Here is a 20,008-nt window from a genome sequence, read left to right as displayed (position 1 = left end):
TCTTTTTACAAAATCACTGTTTCTGTGTGGATTATTTAAATATATAAATAAACCATCTTATTAAGAAAAGGCTTAATTATACCTCAGTTACATTTTTTTCTTTGGGGTATTACACATTGATAAACAACTGAGCTCTTTCAATAAATAACCATATGCCAGCAATTTCCTCGAAATATTTCTTTTTTTTTTTCCTAAGTTATTTTAGTTTGGGATCCTTTATGAATGAATGAAGTGTTGTCATGCACATTGTAGTTTTCGCATAATCAATGAACGTCTATTTTCTGGTTTCTAAAGCGCACTAGATTATAAGGCGCATTTTAAAATTTTAATTCTAAATCAGCAGGTCTTGCCACTGGATGGTGGTGTGGTTGGGGGTGGGGGGTAGCTAACTAAGTTAGGTAAAGCTAAGTAAACAAATCTGTAATAAAAAATACTTTCAAATTAGCGCTCAGTGTTATTGTACAGAGATTTTTCTCCTGAAAACTGTTTATTTGGGTGAGTAGTGCTTATGTAGTGCTTACGTTTATTTACAGTAAGCTTAGCTTCCCAAATTTCTCAGCGGCTAACCCCTTCAGCAGTGTTAGTGGGACAGTAGGGTAGAGGTCTGCGCGGGACTGCTTTTTTAAACCCGCTCCTGCGTGTTTTTATCCCGTTACCGCCTGCTCCCGCCAAAAATCACTTCTTTTAATCCCGCGCCCGCCCGCCACATACACATTTCTCAAAATCTCCCGTGTGTGTCGGTCCATCTTCCCCTTTGAAATTTTTCTTGAGGGTTTTTTGTTGCTTGCATGGGATCATAGTGTGATTATTACAATTTTCTTAACTATTTATTAATTTGCGGGAGCGGGACCAAATGCTCCCGCATTGCCTGGACTGATTAAACTCCCGTTCCCGCCAATAACAATTCAGTTCTGTCCCGCACCGCAATATATTCTGACGGGTCCTGCAGGAATGCAGTAGGGGCAAGCCACTGTCCAAAAATACCCCCCTCTGAACTGTAAAATAGCGGTTAGCAGCAAATGCTGGCCCCGGTGCTGAAGAACTAAACTGAAACTCCTTTATAACTCAGTACTTCAGCAGAGTGGCTTTACTGCTCCTTTATAACCTGACTGGTAGAAGTCATACATAATGCGTACTGGATTATAAAGCGCACTGACGATTTTTGGGAAAATTAAAGGATTATATATGCAAAAAATAGTGCAGAAAATACTGTATGTTTTCCCTTTCTAATCTAACATCCTATAAATCTTCTTTTTTAACGTGTCATGACAAGTTTTCGCTACCCTCCATCACCTCATCTCCTCTTTTAACTTTTAAGAAGGAGGAGGGGACTCGCTTCCTATAAAAGTTTTGAGCAAATTCTAGCCCAACGTTCTCTTGAGTTTTCTTACCTCTCGTCTTTCTCTTCCTGAGGGGTCATAAGCTAATGGCACGTTCTGAACTAGCCACAAAAAGAAACTTGTTCACTTGAGGCTTCAACGGAGTGGCTAAACATTCAAATTAATTTTAAAGACACTGGTGAACATGTGATACAGTACCAGTCAAAAGCTTGCACACACCCTCTTCTAATTCAATGTGTTTTCTTTTTTTAATGATTTTTGTACATTGTAAATTTATTATTGAAATCATTAAAGCTATACAGGAACACCTGCAGAATTTTTGTAAACAAAACGTGTAAAACAAACCATAAGTTTTATATTTTTATAATTCTCACCACATTACCATAATAAACTTTGAGGACAGATCTGCACACTCTTAGTATTTTAATCTTAGTGGCTTTATGAGGTTGAGTGACCAGGAATAGTTTTCTCAGCGTCTTGAAAGAGTTCCTGGAAGTGTTGAATAGTTGCTGCTTTTCCTTATTGTTGTGAAGCTCCAGCTCATCCCAAAATCACCATCTCAGTTAATCACGCTTGGACCTGGTGATTTTGGAGGAAAAAAAACTTTTTTGTTTACTTCGTAATTCCATGTGTCCCTTAATTGTTTTAATGTCTTTAATATTAGTCTACGTAGTGAGAAAAAAATGTGTAAGTGAGAAAATGTGTCCAAATTCAAAACCAATCTAAGTCAAAGTGGGGGAAAAATGTTAAATGACATCTAGAATTTTTCATAAAAATAGATTATACAGAATAGTAATTTTCAGCATCTTTTAATGTTGTAATTGTGTCTTTGGTGAAATTAGGAACTGTAACATGTCAAGTGTTCAGAATATTCACTGAATTTATTCTTTAAAAAAAAACCATACAAAAAAACAAAAATCACATTTTCTCCACTGGCGAGATGCCTAGAGTCTTCATCCCATTAGATAGAACTGAGCATGTGCAAGAAAAGAGGCGGAGCCTGGCCTGTCAGTGGGGTAAAAAAAATGTTATCAGGAATGAGAAATGAGAGAAAGGGAGATAAAAACTCCAAAGCTTATTATATTATTATTCTATATAATTCTTACATATAAACAACAGTTAAAAAAAAATAAATCCAGTATTTTAAAATGAGATAAAACAATTCAGCTCCAGATAAATATGTAACATGACATCAGTGCAATGTTAACCCAATTTGGAATTCAGAGAGATTTAGATGATTCTACATGAAAACAATAATTTAGCGGTGAAGTAAAATTAATATTCAGAATTACGTCCCAACAACATTAATGCCCAGAATTATGTTTTAATAATATTACAGGTGAAAAATCAGTGAGAAGATACTGGCAGAAGCTCTGCTAACAAGAGCTGTCAGTTCCTTAACGCCTCATGTATCCTTAATATTTGATGACACATTCTAATCCTATTATGAGATACTACAGAAAATATAATATATATATATATATATATATATATATATATATATATATATAATATATATATATATATATAAATGATCCTTTAGTACCCAGAAATATGTTTTAATTACAATAATGGTGTACATGCAATGTGGTAATGGTAGTATTAGTATTTGTTAAGTGATGGTAAGTGTAATATAATAATGTTGGTGTAACAACTGTTCAAATGATGCTAGACTGAGGCAGCGTAATGATGGTGAATGTGTCATTACCTGAGCCACTTCAGCTGAGCTTCCCTTCACCTGCAGTTCTCTGTGAGCAGATGAGGCGAGGTGGCTGGAGGAAAAGGGTAGGGTTAAATTTCAGTTTTGTGTTTAGGATTATGACGATTTTGCTGACAAGTGATCATGCCGTCTCTACCTCAGAGTGATGAGGAAGTTAACCAAGTGCCGTGGCTGCAGGTCCAACGAAGACTGAAGAAGAACCTCATCATACCTGAAAAAGATTTACAGAGAAATATTGTAGATTTTATTTACCGGTCAGATACAAATATACACATGTATGCATATATTATATTCATCTACAGTGGTGCTTAAAAGTTTGTAAACCATTTAGAATTTTCTATACTTCTGCATAAATATGATCAAAAACATAATCAGATTTCTACAATAAAAGTAGTAATCAGGATGGAAAAGGTGACAAAACCATCTCTAAAGAGTTTGGACTCCCAATCCACCAATCACCAATCCACAGTAGAAATGGAGAAAATACAAGACCATTGTTTCCTTCCCCAGAAATGGTCAACCAACAAATATCACACAAAAGCAAGGCGTGTAATAATCTCAAGGTCTGAACTTTATTTATGTAGATGATCAAGTTACCTTGAGAGAAAAAAAGACTCAATAAGAGGACCCCATTCTTCTCTGGTCAACATCTTATTCCTATCTTAAAACAAACAGCTGTCTATGAATCTAAAACAGTGCAGGAATGTGTGTGTTAAGCTTTAGCCATGTATGTTATATTTAATACTAATGACTTTAAATAATATAGCTTCAGCACTGCTGTGACGCTGTGATCATGAGTACGTTCTCACCTCAGAAGGTGCTGCAGGATAGAGAGGCTCCTGTTGTCCTGGAGCTGAGCTGGATTAAAGTGTGTGTGACTTTCACTACTGTGCATCCTCAGCAAACTGCAGACAATAACAGTAAAAAACAAACAAAAAAAGTCACAGTATATAGACACAGTCAAGTCAGAATATAATGACCACATCATTGTTTCTACACTCACTGTCCATCTTATCAACTCATCTAAGCAAATAGGGGCACTCTATAAAGTTCTATATTTACAGACTGTATTGTTTTTCTGTATACTTTATTTTCCTCCTTTTACTCTGTTTCCTAATATCCAGGACCCCACAGGACCACCACAGAGCTGTTATTATTTGGGTAGTGGGTCATTCTCAGCGCTGCAGTGTGTATTGTGCTGGTATGAGTGGATCAGACTCAGCAGTGATGCTGGAGTTTTTAAACACCTCAATGTTCACTGCTGGACTGAGAAAAGCCCAGTAACAAGACATATCCAGTTAACTTGGCTTCCCGTTGGCAGCATCCTGTGTACAGCAATGAAGGACTAGAGAATGACCAGCACAATCTGTGCAGCAACAGATTCAAAGCTCTGCCTCTGACTACATCTATAAAGGTGGAGCAGATGGGTAGGAGTGTCTATGTATGCTCTTACTGATTTATTAACGTATTAGAACTGCTAACTAATGTTAATTTAGTGTTTATCAGGGGTGTTGCCTGGTCTGAGGGGCTCCGAGATAAGTATTTTTGGTCTGTAGCCTGCTGCTAACCCCGGCTTGCACTGCTGGAGCACTATTAGCATTAGCCGCTAACGCAATAAGACTGTTCTCAGATTTTTAGCCAGCTAATGAGTCAATTATTCAACAAGCGAAGAGTAATTGTTGTAGTGCAGCATTAAAATCCATTTACCTGTGCATTTGAATTGAGCATTGAAAAAAATGAAAAGCGTGAAAAAAACCACATTAATCATGTAGTCCGATTTAAACTAATAATCATTTATAATCCTTTTAGTAATTTGTTTTAAGACATACTGTTCTGAAAACTTTAATAAAAGATAGAATCACTGGGAAAACATCTCTTATCTGTGTTTATAAACACAGATCATTTTTTAAGGTTTTTTGTTACTTGAGTTTGTAACTTGTCATCGTCATTTTCTGTTAAAAGCAGTGTGTGTTGGCTCTGAGTGGTCCAGCGGGCTATGTGCTGCCACTATGATCGGGAGATCGCTGGTTCCAACCCTGTTCATGTAGCTTGCTAAGTGATACTGGAACCCTGAGAGACAACAACTGGCCTTGCTTTCTGAAAGGGTAATGTTGATCAGCACGAGGCGTCTGAGCTGATGTATCAAAACTGAGTCGCTGCGCTTTCCTCCGAGTGCGCTGTGATGCTGCTTGGCAATGCTGCATCTACAGCAATTTGAAAAAAGGCGGTGGCTGACTTCACATGTATCAGAGGAGGCATGTGCTAGTCTTTACCCTCCTGGTGTTGGAGCATCACTAGTGATAAGGGGAGTCCTAATGAGTGGGTTGGGTAATTGGCCGTGTAAATTGGGGAGAAAATAAAAAGCAGTGCATGTTTCCCATTGGTTTCCTGGTTCTTTTTCATTATTCTAATTAAGACAACAACGATCAGGAATGTTGGATTTTATCATTTAAATAAAAAAAAAAAGAAAAACTACATATTATACAGGATGCTTAAAAGAAAACCTATAATTAAATGGGCTGAGCCCCGAATCTTTACATACCCAGGCAACACCCCTGGTCTTTATAAATAATAGTAATCGTTAGTTTACTTATTTTTAAAAATTCAGATCTAGTTTTATCTGAATCTAATCTAAATCTAAGACAGATCTGATCTGATACTTCACTAAACCTAAAAACAATTCTAGTATGGCATGACATTATCACTGAACTGAAGGTAGTAGAGAGGTCTGTGCTGCCGCAGTGTTTTTTGTACAGATGGGAAATTCAGTGTCTGACCTGCGCAGGCGAGCATGTGTGTACTGCAGAAATACTCCAGTGTCTCCCTGAGCCTGCAGGACTTTCTGCCAGTCAAATTTATAATCTGAAATCAGCGGTCCCTTAAAATCCTGAAACACACACAAACACACACTCAGTGCTTGTCCTAGAGGCACCCTGCCCTGCACATGTATTGCTTTCCCATGTGCCAAAACCCAAGTTTTGTAAATGTTTAAAGCAGGGGAACCACTAAAATGTGCAGGACAGGGTGCCTTTCAGGACCAGCGTTGTGAAACACTATCATGGACGGACATGAACAAACATTTCTTAACACGGAACCTCTTAATCAAACAGGTATATCTACAGGAAGAGCTTCTTCACACATCCCTGAATTGTGTACACAAATGACCACAAATTAGTCTGCTCTACATGGTGCTGTGTGTCTGGGTGTGTCTATACCCATTCGCACTGTGTTTACAGACAACGACACAGAGAACAGTTCCTATACAACTGAGAATAATGTGATGATATGAACAGGATGGGTCACCAGTATGGACAGGCCTACTGTCCTATAGTGTCTCAAAAACCTATAACTTATAGCTTTTGGGTCAGCATGCCAACTTGAACACCTTTGAATCTGCTATAGCAAGAGGTAACAAACCTAAGCAAAAAGCAAAAAACAAATGGCAAAGAAAAACCACCAGTTTTGAGCATCAATGTAATGGATAGATATTTATTACATAAACAATCATAATTTACAGCTTTTTTGGTGGTCCCAAAAAATTCAGATCAGAAAATACATGTCTCTACAATCAGGAACCAATAGAGGCTAATGGGTATATCTAATGATAAAACAGTTAGTTAAAGCAAATTACATGTGATTTGAATGTGATGACAGCTCAGTAAAGTGGAGAAGTGTGTGTGCGGTTGAAGTTGGATGAATCTACATGATTGAAGTGAGATGTACCTGAATGATCAATGCACTGACTCCTATCTGCTCTGCTGTCAGCTCAGGATCAGCCAGTTCCTTAGAGGCTGGGGGGGGAGAGAGCGAGAGAGCGAGAGAGAGAGAGAGAGAGAGAGAGAAAGAAAGAGAAAGAGAGAGAGAGGAAGAGACATACACACACACACAAAGAAGGTGAATTACAGCAAGAAATATTGGTCATACCTGGTTGTTTAGACAGTTTGCTGCATTTTAACATATGAAAGCCTGGGCTGTATTACACTACTATATTTTTATATACAATATTTTTCGCACTATAAAGCGCACCATCAATGAACAGCTATTTTCTGGTGTATTTTCATACATAAGGCGCACCGGATTATAAGGCGCATTAAGTAGTAAGGAACAGGGGTGTTGCCAGGTCTCGCTGCTAGATGATGGTGGGGAGCTTAAGTTAACTAAACAAAACTGTAATTCTTTAAAAAAAAAATATTTTAAAGTCAAACGAGCGGTGGATGTTACTCTACACATATATATCTCCTGAAAACTGAGTCTGGGTGAGTAAAGCACTTCTGTTTATTGACAGTAAGCTTAGATTTCCAGATTTTTACTAAGTCAGGGTGCAGCAGCATTAGCATTAGCGCGTAACCGCTAGCACTAACTGCAGTTAGCGCTAGTAAATTCTGCCTGACAGCACTATATTGAGAAACCCTGAGGTTTCCAGCAAGCCAGAGCGATATTAGCTAACAGTTCGTCCCATGTAGCTTGTTTTAACACGGTAAAAACGCAGGCTCCAGTCCGGTATACTCACCTCTTAATAGTAAAAGAGCTAGCGCGGTTAGCGGCTAACACTAATACTGCTCCAGCAGTGCAAGCCGGGGTTAGCAGCAGGCTACCAATAATACTTACCTCTATATATATCTAATATACCCAACTGGTAAAATTCATACACACCAGATTATAAAGCACACTGACGATTTCTGGGTAATTTAAAGGACTTTAAGTGTGCCTTATAGTGCGAAAAATAGGGTATTTGTATTTACATTTTCCACAAGAAAACAGATATAAAGCTGAAGCACAGAACTCCCCAGCACATATAACAACCCCATATTATATTATGATAAAGCATTATTTCTGTGAAACGTGAAAAATATACAAAGATATCTACTTTAATGTATGCAAAAGTCATCTACAGTTGTATGAAAACGTTTGGCCTCCCTTACTTATTTACTGATTTCCTAAACATCTCAGAATGTGCAGAATTGAGCCTTTTACACATTTCACTCACTTATGTACTTAAACAAGGAGTGCACACTTTTGCACAAGATATGTATGTTATATTATTCTCTTGACATAATGTGTTTAGTGTTTTTTCTTGGCAGTGTGCGTGTACACATATATACACTTGTACACTTACTCTTGGCCTCCCGCATGTTCTGCAGCATCCTGTAGCGAGCTTCATTCAGAATATCCTCCAAAAGCACCACCTCACCCAGCCGAGAGCTCATCCCCACCACCAGCCCAAATGGTACATGCACACACCTGTAACACAACCAAAACCAAAACACACTAGTTCTTGTATTCACCAATACAAATCTAAATTTACTACTGTAAAATCGTAGTTGAGTTTAGTAATCTGAATCAGATAGAGACAGATCTGATACTACACTAAACAAAACTAATACTAGTACCAGACATTGATCAAGAGGCCATTGTCAATGTATTTCTGAGTTTAAATAAAGGTTGAATGATAGAAAAAGAAGAAGAATCACAAAGAGAACAGAACCAGTAATACTCGCTTCTGAATGGTGAAAGAGCAAGTGCTTTGCACGGATAGCAGCTAATGCTAATATTGCTCCAGAAGTGCTAGCCAGGATTAGCAGCACGCTACAGGCCGATAATACTCGCCTCTGAACAGTGAAATAGTTAGCGCTTAGTGCGGTTAGCAGCTAATGCTAATAATGCTAGCCTTCGTTAGCAGCAGGATAAAGTCCGATAATACCTCTAAATGGCAAAAGAGCTAGTGCTTAGCGCAGTTAGCAGGTACTGCTAATGCTGCCCCAGCAGTGCTAGTCAGAGTTAGTGGCCAGCTACAGGCTGAAAATGCTTACCTCTGAACAGCAATAGAGCTTGAACTTAGAACTGTTAGCAGCTAATGATAATGCTGCTTGAACCCGGTGCTGGAGAACTAAACTGAAACTTCTGTATAACGATGTACTTCAGCAGAGTGGCTTTACTGCTCCTGAATACCCGACTGGTAAAATTCATACATAAGGTGCACCAGGCTGATCATTTTTGGGAAAATAGAGGATTTTAAGGGCACCTTATTGTGTGAAAAATACAGTAATCTTAGAAACGTTAAATAATCAGCATGACTTTAAATTACTTCCACTAAGTCAGTTATTTTATGTATTTTTGCATACCTTACATTGTGTTTAGTCACCGACCCCCTAAAACATATTTAAAACACTCAAAACCATTACTATTAATCACTGAAAACATGACCTGCCTCTACCAAAAACTAAAGACTGAAAATGCTATTTCTAAACACTAGTAACTTCTAACACTAATCACACCATCAAACCAGCTACACTGGAAATACAAGTATATAGAGATTCAATTCCAAATTCAGCATCACTATGTACACAACTACAGCAAATAATCTCCCTTCACAATCACACCAACAATACCCAACATGCCACAGCAACAGGACGTACTATTATTTACTTTCAGTAAGCCTCCTACTTATTCTTTTCTTGTTTTTCCTATTACTAATACCAACACTATTCATCCAGCAAACAGAAGGCATCCTATCAGATCTGGCAATTAAACTCCCAAAAATCCACTAGTCTACTAGTCCAGAGTGTTTTTCATTCCTAATCACAGATACTATGTCTGACTAGTCCACAGCTTCCCTCTAGTGGATATACCACTCTACTACTTTTACAGACTTGAGGGTGTGTGTGAGAGAGTATTTATTGCCGATATATAAAGTGAGCAATTGTGTGTGTGTGTGTGTGTGTGTTTACCCATCAGCCCAGTGATGACCCATAGCCTGCAGGATCTGGAACAGCTGCTGGAAATGCACCGACTGACTCTTATCTGTCTTATAACAGAGAAAAAAAACGACAGTGTGGCTACAGTTACATAGGAGTCATCTAATAAAATAAATTCACTTAATTACAGCATTTTTCGCACTATATGGTGCACTGTATTATAAGGGCTTGGGGGTAGTAAGCTACTAAGCTAAGTAAACAAAAGTAATTCTTTTTTTTAAAGTCAAACGAGCACTGGATGTAAATCTTCACAGATTTCTCTCCTGAAAACTGTTTATATGGGTGAGTAAAGTGCTTCTGTTTATTTAGGCTGAAGCATTAGCAGCTAACTGCTCCAGCAGTGCTAGCTGGGGTTAGCAGCAGGCTACAGGCCGATAATACACACCCCTGAATAGGGAAATAGCGATTAGTGGCTAATGCTACTCTAGCCCCGGTGTTGGAGAACTAAACTGAAACTCCTTACAACCTGACTGGTAAAGCTTATAAATAATCTTCACTAGATTAAAAGGCTCACTGATGATTTTTGGGAAAAATAAAGGATTTAAAGTGCGCCTTATAGTGAAGAAAATACGGTATATTAAATCAACAGTCTTTTTCTGTCACGCTGTACATTGTGCCATTTCTTATTTACTTGAGAAGTAATAAAGGCAGTAATCACTGAAGAAAAAAAGTGTGGTTTTCACCTGGACTTTACGGGGTCAACTGTTTATGATCGGACTCATTTCTGGTAATGGTGGCTGAATTTTGGGCTTATTTCTTGGAATTGTTTTCTGGAAACATTTTGAATAATAAACAGCAAATATCAGCTGAGCCAAAACTGGCCCCTCATTCCATTACACAACGGGGCATTAAAAAAGTGGTGAATGTGGGGCAGATTTGGCCTGGTGATAATTTGCTTTGCAAGAACCTTGGCTTTTGGAATAGTCTGTATAGACCCCTGATGTAAACATGTGGTTCAGATTTATCTTACCACATAAATCATCTCATCAAAGCTGAATCTCTCTTTTCGATCCAAAGCTGCAGCCACATCCCTGAAATCACATTAATAAACACAATTATAAAGCCGCTGCAAAACAGAATCCTCCATCAGACAAGAGTGAGACAACATTCCTTTCCCAAAGCTACAGCAACAGATCTCCTCAATTTCCTGTATTTTTACAGACTGCTGTTAAAAGTAGATGCTACACAATAGTAGATACGGCCCTGTCTGAATTTTTGGTAGATGTATTACTGCATGAAGTAAGGTGATGGCCAATAGTTAAATATTTTACTTTCAATATCTGATATGTGTTCTATTGTGAATAAAAAATGACAAAATATTACAGTGTGTGTGTGTGTAAGACTTTGTACCTGGTGATGTAAAGCGATGTGCCATCACTGCGCACCAAAGTAGCATATGATGAGAGGTCTCCTTCCGCAGAGAGATCAACCACACCTGTCCCCTTCCTTATTTCATAATAATAAGAAAACATACAATACATATTATTACTGCATATTCAAATTATTGGAACATATTCTAATTTATAAATTTTTTGGTTTAATACAAATTATGGGCATTAAAAAAAGGTTTATCCCAAACTTTTTACCAAACTCTGAAACATTGCTGTGAGGATCTTACTGCATTTAGTAACAAGATAGAGGTCAATATAAGAGAGGACAGAAGGTCATCTCCAACTTCCCACCTCACCAAAAGTAACCGATGGAGCACCATCATTCAGAGAACACAGTTCGCTTGGTATTAGAAAAAAGGTTAATGTATTTATGGGCTAGGGAGTCCTGTTTGGAATAGACAGGCTGTGTGTGTTAGTACATTTTTGTCATCAATATACACTCTGTATGTATCAGCTCTTACTCTGTAGTTTTCAGCAAGCCTTGTGATTGGAGGTCCTTTAATACTTCCCGTGTTTTACTCTGATGAAAGGATTCACCGGAATACTGATCAAAATAAACACCTAACCTCTAAACAAGAGAAAAAACGAAATTTTAGACTCATATTTAATATCATTATTGGTATTAGCAATTTTCTTTCATTAGTTTATGTTTATGACGGTTTGTAATTTAGTCTTTTCTACCTCATAGATTTTCTTGTACTCCTCCACTGTGATCTCTCTGAATTGTTTCCATAGCGACAGAGCCTGCTCGTCATGCTGCTCTAGCCGCCTAAAAAACTCAGCTGCTGCCAATTGGATGCTTCCATCATGCTCCGCCTCCCGGTTCACCTGGACGTACACCTGTAACCCACCAAACCCCACATTCACACACAGACACAGACACACACACAAACACACACATTACTTTAGTATGGATTCTTTCTGTGGCCAAAGAAATATATCGCAACACAAGTATTCTTTCTGTGATTTTAAAATAGGAAATTTGAGATATGAAGGCTCATTCTTAAGCACAATGCTTTTAATGCAATTCTAAACGGTAAAGATTATCTGTATAATATATTTACAAGTGTTTTAGTGTTTAGAGTTTCTTGTATATGCCTGTGTTTAGTCACACACCTCATACAGGTGCTGCAGTGCATTCTCTTGGAGTTTCTCTTGTGAGCCCAGCCGTTGAAACCCTGCACCCAATAACCCTACAAAGACAAGTAGAGAGAAAAGTGGGTTAAATATACACAACTTGGCCTTCCCTAATTTTTTGTCTCATAAAGTGATTACATTTTTTAACATCATATATAATTAACTGTACTCCTAGGCAACAGCAAATAAAACAATAATACAAGAGAGTTCTTTGGCTTGTAGATACACAGATAACATGGCAAAAGTTAAGAACTTTTCCAAAAGTATCATGTTTCATGACTTCTGTTCAATTTCACGTCACAAGAGATCACCTTAAACAGGTGGGGTGTTTAGTGTACAGACACTGTATTAGCTTAAAGGAAAAGGACACAATTATCAATCATGTGCACATTTTGAGTTGTGGATGAGTTGGTTGATCCTCAAACCATTCCTGACCTCATTAATTCTTGTTTTACCACTGAATTCAATCAAAACTTCACAGCAATGTTCTTCAATCAAAACTTCACAGCAATGTTCAAAAAACATTTTTAAAAACATACTTACCAAACTGCATACCCCAGTCTCCCAGGTAATTGACCCGTATGACATCATTACCCAAAGCCTGCTTTAGGTTAGCGATGAAGTTTCCTAAACAATTAAGTAAAATTAGTGATAAATGAATTGCAAGGTTTATGGTTTTGTTACATATCCTGAGACTGAACTGAGCAACTCAACAGGTGTTTACAAGGGAAAAAACTACATTTACTGTAATGAACTCCCAACTGTTCAAAGTTCTCTGCAGAATAAAAGGGTAAAAACCTAAACATGTAGGCCCGTTCCCATTTTTCCACCTTGGCTCTGCCACTTAGTCCTACCCCTGTTTTACACGTACACACTGCAGAGTAGGGTATCTTAATAGTTAGGTTGGAGGTATAGGGGAAGAGTTGCCGTTCAAATAGAAATTGTTCAGAAGCACAATCAAAACAGAGGGTGAAAAAAAAAATAAAAGAAAATAAAAGATAATTTCATCACAAATGCTCACCATCACAAAATAAGGAATGGACAATAATAATTAATTTCTGCATCACCTGCCCCCTTTTCAAAGACATACCATGCACCCAAGTTAACTAGTTAACCAGCAGCTAGGTTGATGAATTTTAGTGCTCCACAGCTATAGCTATATCTGTATCAGGTGTGTGAAGAGTTGTCTCACTTCTTAGGGAAAGGATTTCACCTCTTTTCCTTGTAACTATGTTTCAAGAGGAAGGGTTACACTCAAACACAAGGGGGAGGGGTACAAAAGAGAAATAAGATTAGGTTAAAGTCATTCAGAGTTGGGCCTTTTTTGGGGTTTTATGTGACTTATTCCCTTTTTAGACAAACTTATCCAGTCAGAATAATGATGAACATAACCAGATGTTTAGTTCTTTAAAAAAAGCTTCTCACAGAAAGTCATTGCGCTATCAGTACATTACCTGATGCCCAAGACACTGCCTTAAAATGTGCTTTTACAAACAAAAATGTGGCAAATTTGGGTTGCAAAATAGTTTTCACAAATTTGTGCAACCATTACATTAGGGAGGGTAAACTGTCTGCCTCAATTGGACTCACCAATTATGGTGGATCGTAGATGTCCAGCGTGAAACTTCTTGGCAATGTTGGGTGAACTGTTTGAGAGAAGAACAGAAAACATGTCCAATTTTATGTTGACACAATTTGGACAATTTTGTTCTTTTAAAAGTCTAGAACCCACAAATTAGCTGCATTAGTCTTATACTTCTCCCTGCTAATAATGCTAGATAATGGACATGTGTATCCAACTAGTTAGCAATAGAGGTATAAGACCAATGCAGCAGACCAGTAATGGAAGCTTATACACAAGTGATTACTACTTAAAGTAGAAGGATAATGTAACAAATCTAACAAATTATCGAAGCTAAACAAATACCAGACTTATATCCCACCAAAAACACTGGAAGTTCAAGGCTAAAGTATCTAAAGGATTGTATACATTTATTACCTATTAATTAGCACTAGAGGGAAAAGGCCAACATAGCAAACAAGAAATGGCAATACTAGCTTATTTCCCATTACATGTACCGCTTGTGGTACATTTCTAACACACCTAAATAGTAATGATAGCTTATTCATCAATAATTAGCAAAAAAACATTGAACTCCTCACTGTGCTGATTTACCTGAACTCCACCAGTGTCCTTCCTTTCTTAAGGTTTTGGAGGATTTCACTCTTCACTCCAAAACTCTGGGGGTCTGTATGTAGCTGCTCCAGCAGTTTCTACAGAAAACAAAACCTTAATAAAAGACATCTGACCAAACTAAGCACACCAGAGTTGTGTTGGTTTAGTTGGACTGTGGAGAAAATTAGCAGAAAATTTCTCCCTTTGGTAAAGACACATATAAGCAACACTTTCAAACTACATAAAACAACACAGTTGCAAATTTACACAGGACTACCATATTTTTTGCACTATAAGGCACACTTAAAATGAGCCTTTTAATCCAGTGCGCATTGTGTATGAATTTTACCCGTCAGGTTGTACGGAGCAGTAAATTCACTCTGCTTCAGTACAGCGTTATACAGTAGTTTCAGTTTAGGTTTCCAGCAGTATTAGCATTAGTTGCTAACCTCGCAAAGCGCTAGCTCTTTGGCTATTCAGTGGTGAGTATTATCGACCTATACCCTGATGCTAACCCCGGCTAGCACTGGTGGAGCAGTATTAGCATTAGCCGCTAACCACATTGCTAGGTCTTTTTCCATTCATTGGTGAGTATACAGGACTGTAGTCTGCGTGTTTTACATGCTAGCTAGCGGTTAGCCGCTACTGCTCCAGCTTTAGTGGAAATCTGTAAATCTAAGCTTATTGTAAATTATTAGAAGGGCTTTATGGAGCCTAATAAACAGTTTTCAGGAGAGAAATCTGTGTAGATTAACATCCAACACTCGTTTAACTTTAAGTTTTAAAAAAAGGCCCCTGTTCCTACTACTCGTTACTAGTTACTAGTGTTTCATAAAGTGTGCCGTATAATCTGGTGCACTTTATGTAAATAGACCAGAAAATATACATTTATTGATAGTGCACCTCATAATCCGGTGTGCCTTATAGTGCGAAAAACACGGTAAATATTTGGGGTTAGACTGAATGACACTCTCCTCACCTCCGCCAGTAGCAGTGTGTTAATCCTGAAGTTTATTACCCCATGACCAGCGACAGCTTCCTGCACTACACCATCCTCTTTCACCTACAGCAGAACAAACACAACCATTTACTGTGAAACTCACACACATCTTCATCCATTAGAATCCCTCTGCTTTTATTGCTCAATAAAATTAAAGTGATTGGGTGCAAGCTTTATAACAGTACTATTTGAGAAATGGCTCCTCCTAGAGTCAGAACGTGAAACTTGCACCTTGACCCACCACTAAATGGCATGCTTTACACATATATAACTGGAAAGCTGAGAGCTTTCACTCATAGAGAAAAATGTTCTGCCAATATTTAAAAAACAGGAATAATAAGGAAACAAACACACAAAAACTAAACAGCTAACAAAGATCACATCAAATACGCACATTACTACTAACAAGTAGTATACTACAATTACACATAATAGTAATAACAATAATACTTTTTGGTAGAAATAATTCTAATAAAATATGAAGAATTATCATGAACAAATTGTTAGAATACTAAAATAAGTAAAAATAAGTAAAGCACTAAATTAATTGTATTTCTTATTCATATTAATATATAACATGTCAAATATTATTGCAATTATTGTGCTTATGATTATGCTATTGTCCTTTTGCTATTGTTGTTGTTGCTGTAGTGTCAGTGAAGTTATAAAAAAATGACATACGCTACGAATACAGTTCATTGCAGCGGTCAGTTGTTACCTGTTTGACCAGTCGCTCAGTCTGAGTCTGCAGATCGGCATCACGTGAGAAAGTTCCATTCTTCACCAGAGAGTTTACTGTTAAACGGAGGCCAGGGCTCAACCTGAAACGTCAAAGGTCACACACACACACACACACACAATACACAACTGAGAGGCATTCACTGTTAGACAAGCACTCTAGAAGATCTGCAACATTCTAGATACAAATTAACCACAGTGTCCACTGGAACCAGTGTTTCAGTGTTTATGTTGGGGCTGTTTGAACGGCCAGTGATCCTATATGGCCTTTATCACACGTCAGGATTTCTCAATAAACTAGAAGTGAGGTCGGTAATAGGCGGCCCGCGGGCCAGATGTGGCCTACAAACATGAAACATCTGGCCTGTGAGGTTGTTAACTATAATAAACGATAATGAAAAAAATAAAAATAAAATGCTTCTCTGGTGAGTTTTTATTTATCTCCTTTAAGGGCGTGTTAAGGTTGTAAGACATTTTTAGAAGGGGCCACATTGTAAAGGGAGACAGAAGTGCTTCAAGAAAGGTGATATACTGTGATATACTGCGATTGTTTAAATCAGATTTTAGGATAAGTGTCATAGTATAAAAACACACTATACCATTTATAAAATCAAAATAAAAGAAAATGTATTATAAAGAAAATGCAAATAAAGTGTTGTGATACTTTGATAAAAAGTGGTAGATACAGCCCTAAAATAATTTTGCAATCGTTGAAGCTTTTTTTGGGATATTTTAGTTTTTCCACAGATATACAGCTACAAAATAAATGCTAAATCTTTCGCTTGTATACATATTACAGTTTCAAACATCCAGTAGAATGTAAAGTTTTGTCTACTGTGTACAATAATAACATTGTAACAAAATACATAATGTAATAAGCATAATGCAGAATATTTAGTACATGCATTTTAATTGCAAAAATGCCATTAAAATGTTCATTAAGGATTATATTTTCTGTATTAACTTATCACACAAACAGGATATATCATTAGATATGAAGGAAATGGGCAAGCTGGCTATTTTATGTTGAACAGAACAGAACACTAAGCTTTACAATTGTCACAACATGGATTTTTTTTACGTTAACAAATGATGGTGATAATATAGTATACAATACAATATGGCACACTTTTAACTTATAATATATTGATAATATATCGATATATCTCCTTCCCTACTGTACCTACTAGCACACTACACAGCCTGTTCTCAACTAATCTTATTCATCGTTAAACAAAGTGTTTCTATTGCTGTAACTCTTATTTGGGAGTGGGCTCTCACTTAACTGTTTTTTTGATGGAGGAATGGCAGAGAGAAGGGGAACAAACACATCTTCATGAGCTCCACAGATTCTTGAGAGCTGCAGGCGAGATAGAGAAAGAGTTTTGCAGACTGTGTCTCTAACTGACCCCAAACAACTCTAGAGAACTTCTGAGTGAATCTCATTATGTAACAAAAACAAGCACACTATACATGTATATACAGCTCTGCAATAACTGTTAGCCTAAATAATAATATTAATAATAATAATAATAATAATAATAATAATAATAATAATAATAATATATTATTATTATATTATTATTATTATATTATTATCATCATCATCATTTACAAAACAATATATTATTTTAATAACACATTTTTCTGTAGCATGCAAAAAACTAAGAAATTAAACACAGGTATACACAAATACTTGACTACACAGAGGTGATTTGGGACGCAGCCCGCTGTAGCAGGCAGTGCCCTAGAGCAGCCTGACCCCTTACCCCGGGTTTACCTGCGCTGCGACGCTTCTTCTGAAGAAACACGCCATGAACACAGCAGCGCTCCCTCCGCTCCAGCAGCGATAAATCCCTCACAGACCCCTGAACTCCTCCACCTCTCCACTCCACCGCTTCACTACTTCACTACTCCATTAAACCACACACTGCGGAGCTGCCGTGAAGCGCAGCGCAGTGACAAGCCTCCTTCAAAATAAGAGTCTCTGGCTACTCTACTTTTGTAGCACGCCACACTGGAACACAGTGCACTGTGCATAGTGAAAAAAAGAGAACACTTAAAAATGATGAGTTTCTTTGATTTTACCAGGAGAACATGTGGGTTATTCTACTAAATATTGATTACTCAACTTTATGAATATGAACTTGTTTTGTTTGCATTTTTTAAGGGCAAAAAGCTCTGCGTCCTTTTTGTCGTTTCAGCCATTTCTCATTTTCTGCAAATAAATGCTCCTAATGACAATATTTTAATTTAGAATTTGAGAAAAATATTGTTTGTAGTTTATAGAATAAAACAACAATGTCTATTTTACTCAAACATAAACCTATAAATAGCGAAATCAGAGAAACGGATACAGAAACTGAAGTGATCCCTTCATTTCAGGATTTTAAGCTGCATTATGAATTTTAAGATTATGAAAAACATTTTTTTCTGATTTGAGACGGGTTCACATTTACTGTCATACAGTTCTGCATGTTCTAAATTGCGATTAGTATGCCAACCTGCTGTTTTTGTTTTATTTGCTAACTAAAAATATTTTCTAGGAACAAGAAAAAAAAATCTTAATGCATTACATTTTTGTATATTTTTTTAATGAAAAAAATAAATGAACTAGTAAAACTGTATAATAACTTATTAATGTACTATTTATTACAAATAAATGGTATATTATACTATATATTGATATTAAATTATTACATTATAATATATACTTGTTATAATTTATATACATTTACATGGACATTTATTTAAGCTTACTTTCCTGTGAACATTTACTCATGGTTGGATATGCACATATTTACATTACCTATATATTTACATATACATGTAGGTACTTTTATAAGCACACCAGTTCACTTTATCGCAAGTCGTTTGCAAAATTTCAGAATTTCAAATAGCCATTAAATTAAACAATACAATGACCTTAAAGTAGTCCAAAAGTTTAAAATGTTTTTTTTTTTTTATTAACAGTAGATTTACATTCTTGGCAAAAATATGCTGTAATGATTTTTAAAAATGAAGAACAGATTGTGGAGTTATATTACAGAGGTTGATGTACTGCTCAGTACACCACAAGATATTTATTCATACAAAAGTAATTGAAGGTAAAAACATCTTTATATAGAGCCTAAACAAAGACAAACTAACTCTTTCTAACCTCATTTCCTTCTTCCTCTCCTCTACTCCTCTATCCCATTATTTCCCTTTGACCTCCGATAGGCCCTATATAAAGATGTTTTTACCTTCTATTACTTTTGTACTTTGCTTTGGTCAAAAGCGTCTGCCAAATGTAATGTAATGTAAACTAATCTAAGGCAATTCATGAATATGGTGTCTTACGTGCTTTTCTGCTCTGTGGCTAAAACAGGACAAAATACCTTAGTTATTCAAGTGTGTTTAAGATTACACAGGACCAGGTGCTTACTGAGTTTGAGTCACTGTCTAATAACAAGTGGGGGGACAAAAACTTAGCACCACCTAGTTTTAAGACTGTCTGATAATGGTAATATCCTCTGTTCAGGTGAAAGGCAAACACACTGAACCTGCATACAGGAGTCTACAACTAGTGCCTCAGACTGTGGTTGGAAGTTTTAGCTTGTAGACGTGAAATTTGAGCCTTATTTTGCTGGAACACAATTGAACAGATTGAGGTTAAGCAGTTAGCATGTTAGCTACAGTTATGTAAATAAGACTTCACCCTTTCAGAAAAAGTTTTTGGTCAGTCAGAAACAGCTGTACTGAGCTGTCT

The 20,008-nt window shown here is 36.9% G+C and overlaps 1 protein-coding gene across 2 annotated transcripts; it reads right to left on the bottom strand.

Moving 5' to 3' along the window:
• Window positions 1-1,733: 1,733 nt before the first annotated feature.
• rars2 (arginyl-tRNA synthetase 2, mitochondrial) lies at window positions 1,734-18,211 on the bottom strand. 2 transcript variants are annotated; one of them, XM_049478040.1, is made up of 21 exons: window positions 18,038-18,211; window positions 17,544-17,617; window positions 16,238-16,340; window positions 15,499-15,582; window positions 14,520-14,617; window positions 13,934-13,989; window positions 12,887-12,970; window positions 12,323-12,399; window positions 11,888-12,046; window positions 11,668-11,774; window positions 11,166-11,261; window positions 10,786-10,846; window positions 9,789-9,865; window positions 8,177-8,301; window positions 6,784-6,851; window positions 5,838-5,947; window positions 3,870-3,965; window positions 3,197-3,271; window positions 3,049-3,112; window positions 2,263-2,345; window positions 1,734-1,919 (listed from the first exon to the last, which is right to left on the bottom strand). In XM_049478040.1, the coding sequence occupies exons 1-21, from the start codon at window positions 18,071-18,073 to the stop codon at window positions 1,904-1,906; spliced, it is 1,749 nt and encodes a 582-aa protein (XP_049333997.1). In that variant the 5' UTR covers window positions 18,074-18,211; the 3' UTR covers window positions 1,734-1,903. The 2 variants fall into 2 exon arrangements, with proteins under 2 accessions (XP_049333997.1, XP_007259941.3); XM_007259879.4 differs by lacking the exon at window positions 1,734-1,919 and having other exon boundaries at window positions 2,134-2,345.
• Window positions 18,212-20,008: the final 1,797 nt, after the last annotated feature.

Source organism: Astyanax mexicanus, chromosome 1, assembly GCF_023375975.1.
Source record: "Astyanax mexicanus isolate ESR-SI-001 chromosome 1, AstMex3_surface, whole genome shotgun sequence".
In the NCBI taxonomy this organism is placed as follows: Eukaryota; Metazoa; Chordata; class Actinopteri; order Characiformes; family Acestrorhamphidae; genus Astyanax; species Astyanax mexicanus.
The sequence above is the reverse complement of the archived record's forward strand: the minus strand, read 5'-3'. Positions and strand labels throughout refer to the sequence as shown.

Bases quoted from the DNA above. Each gene is read 5' to 3' on its own strand.
- rars2 (XM_049478040.1), bottom strand. From the start codon at position 18,073: ATGGCGTGTTTCTTCAGAAGAAGCGTCGCAGCGCAG. The intron at 9,866-10,785 runs GTAAGATAAATC...CTCTGTTATAAG, and splicing joins TTGATGAGATGATTTATGTG to ACAGATAAGAGTCAGTCGGT. The intron at 2,346-3,048 runs GTAATGACACAT...CCCCACTGACAG, and splicing joins GCTCAGCTGAAGTGGCTCAG to GCCAGGCTCCGCCTCTTTTC.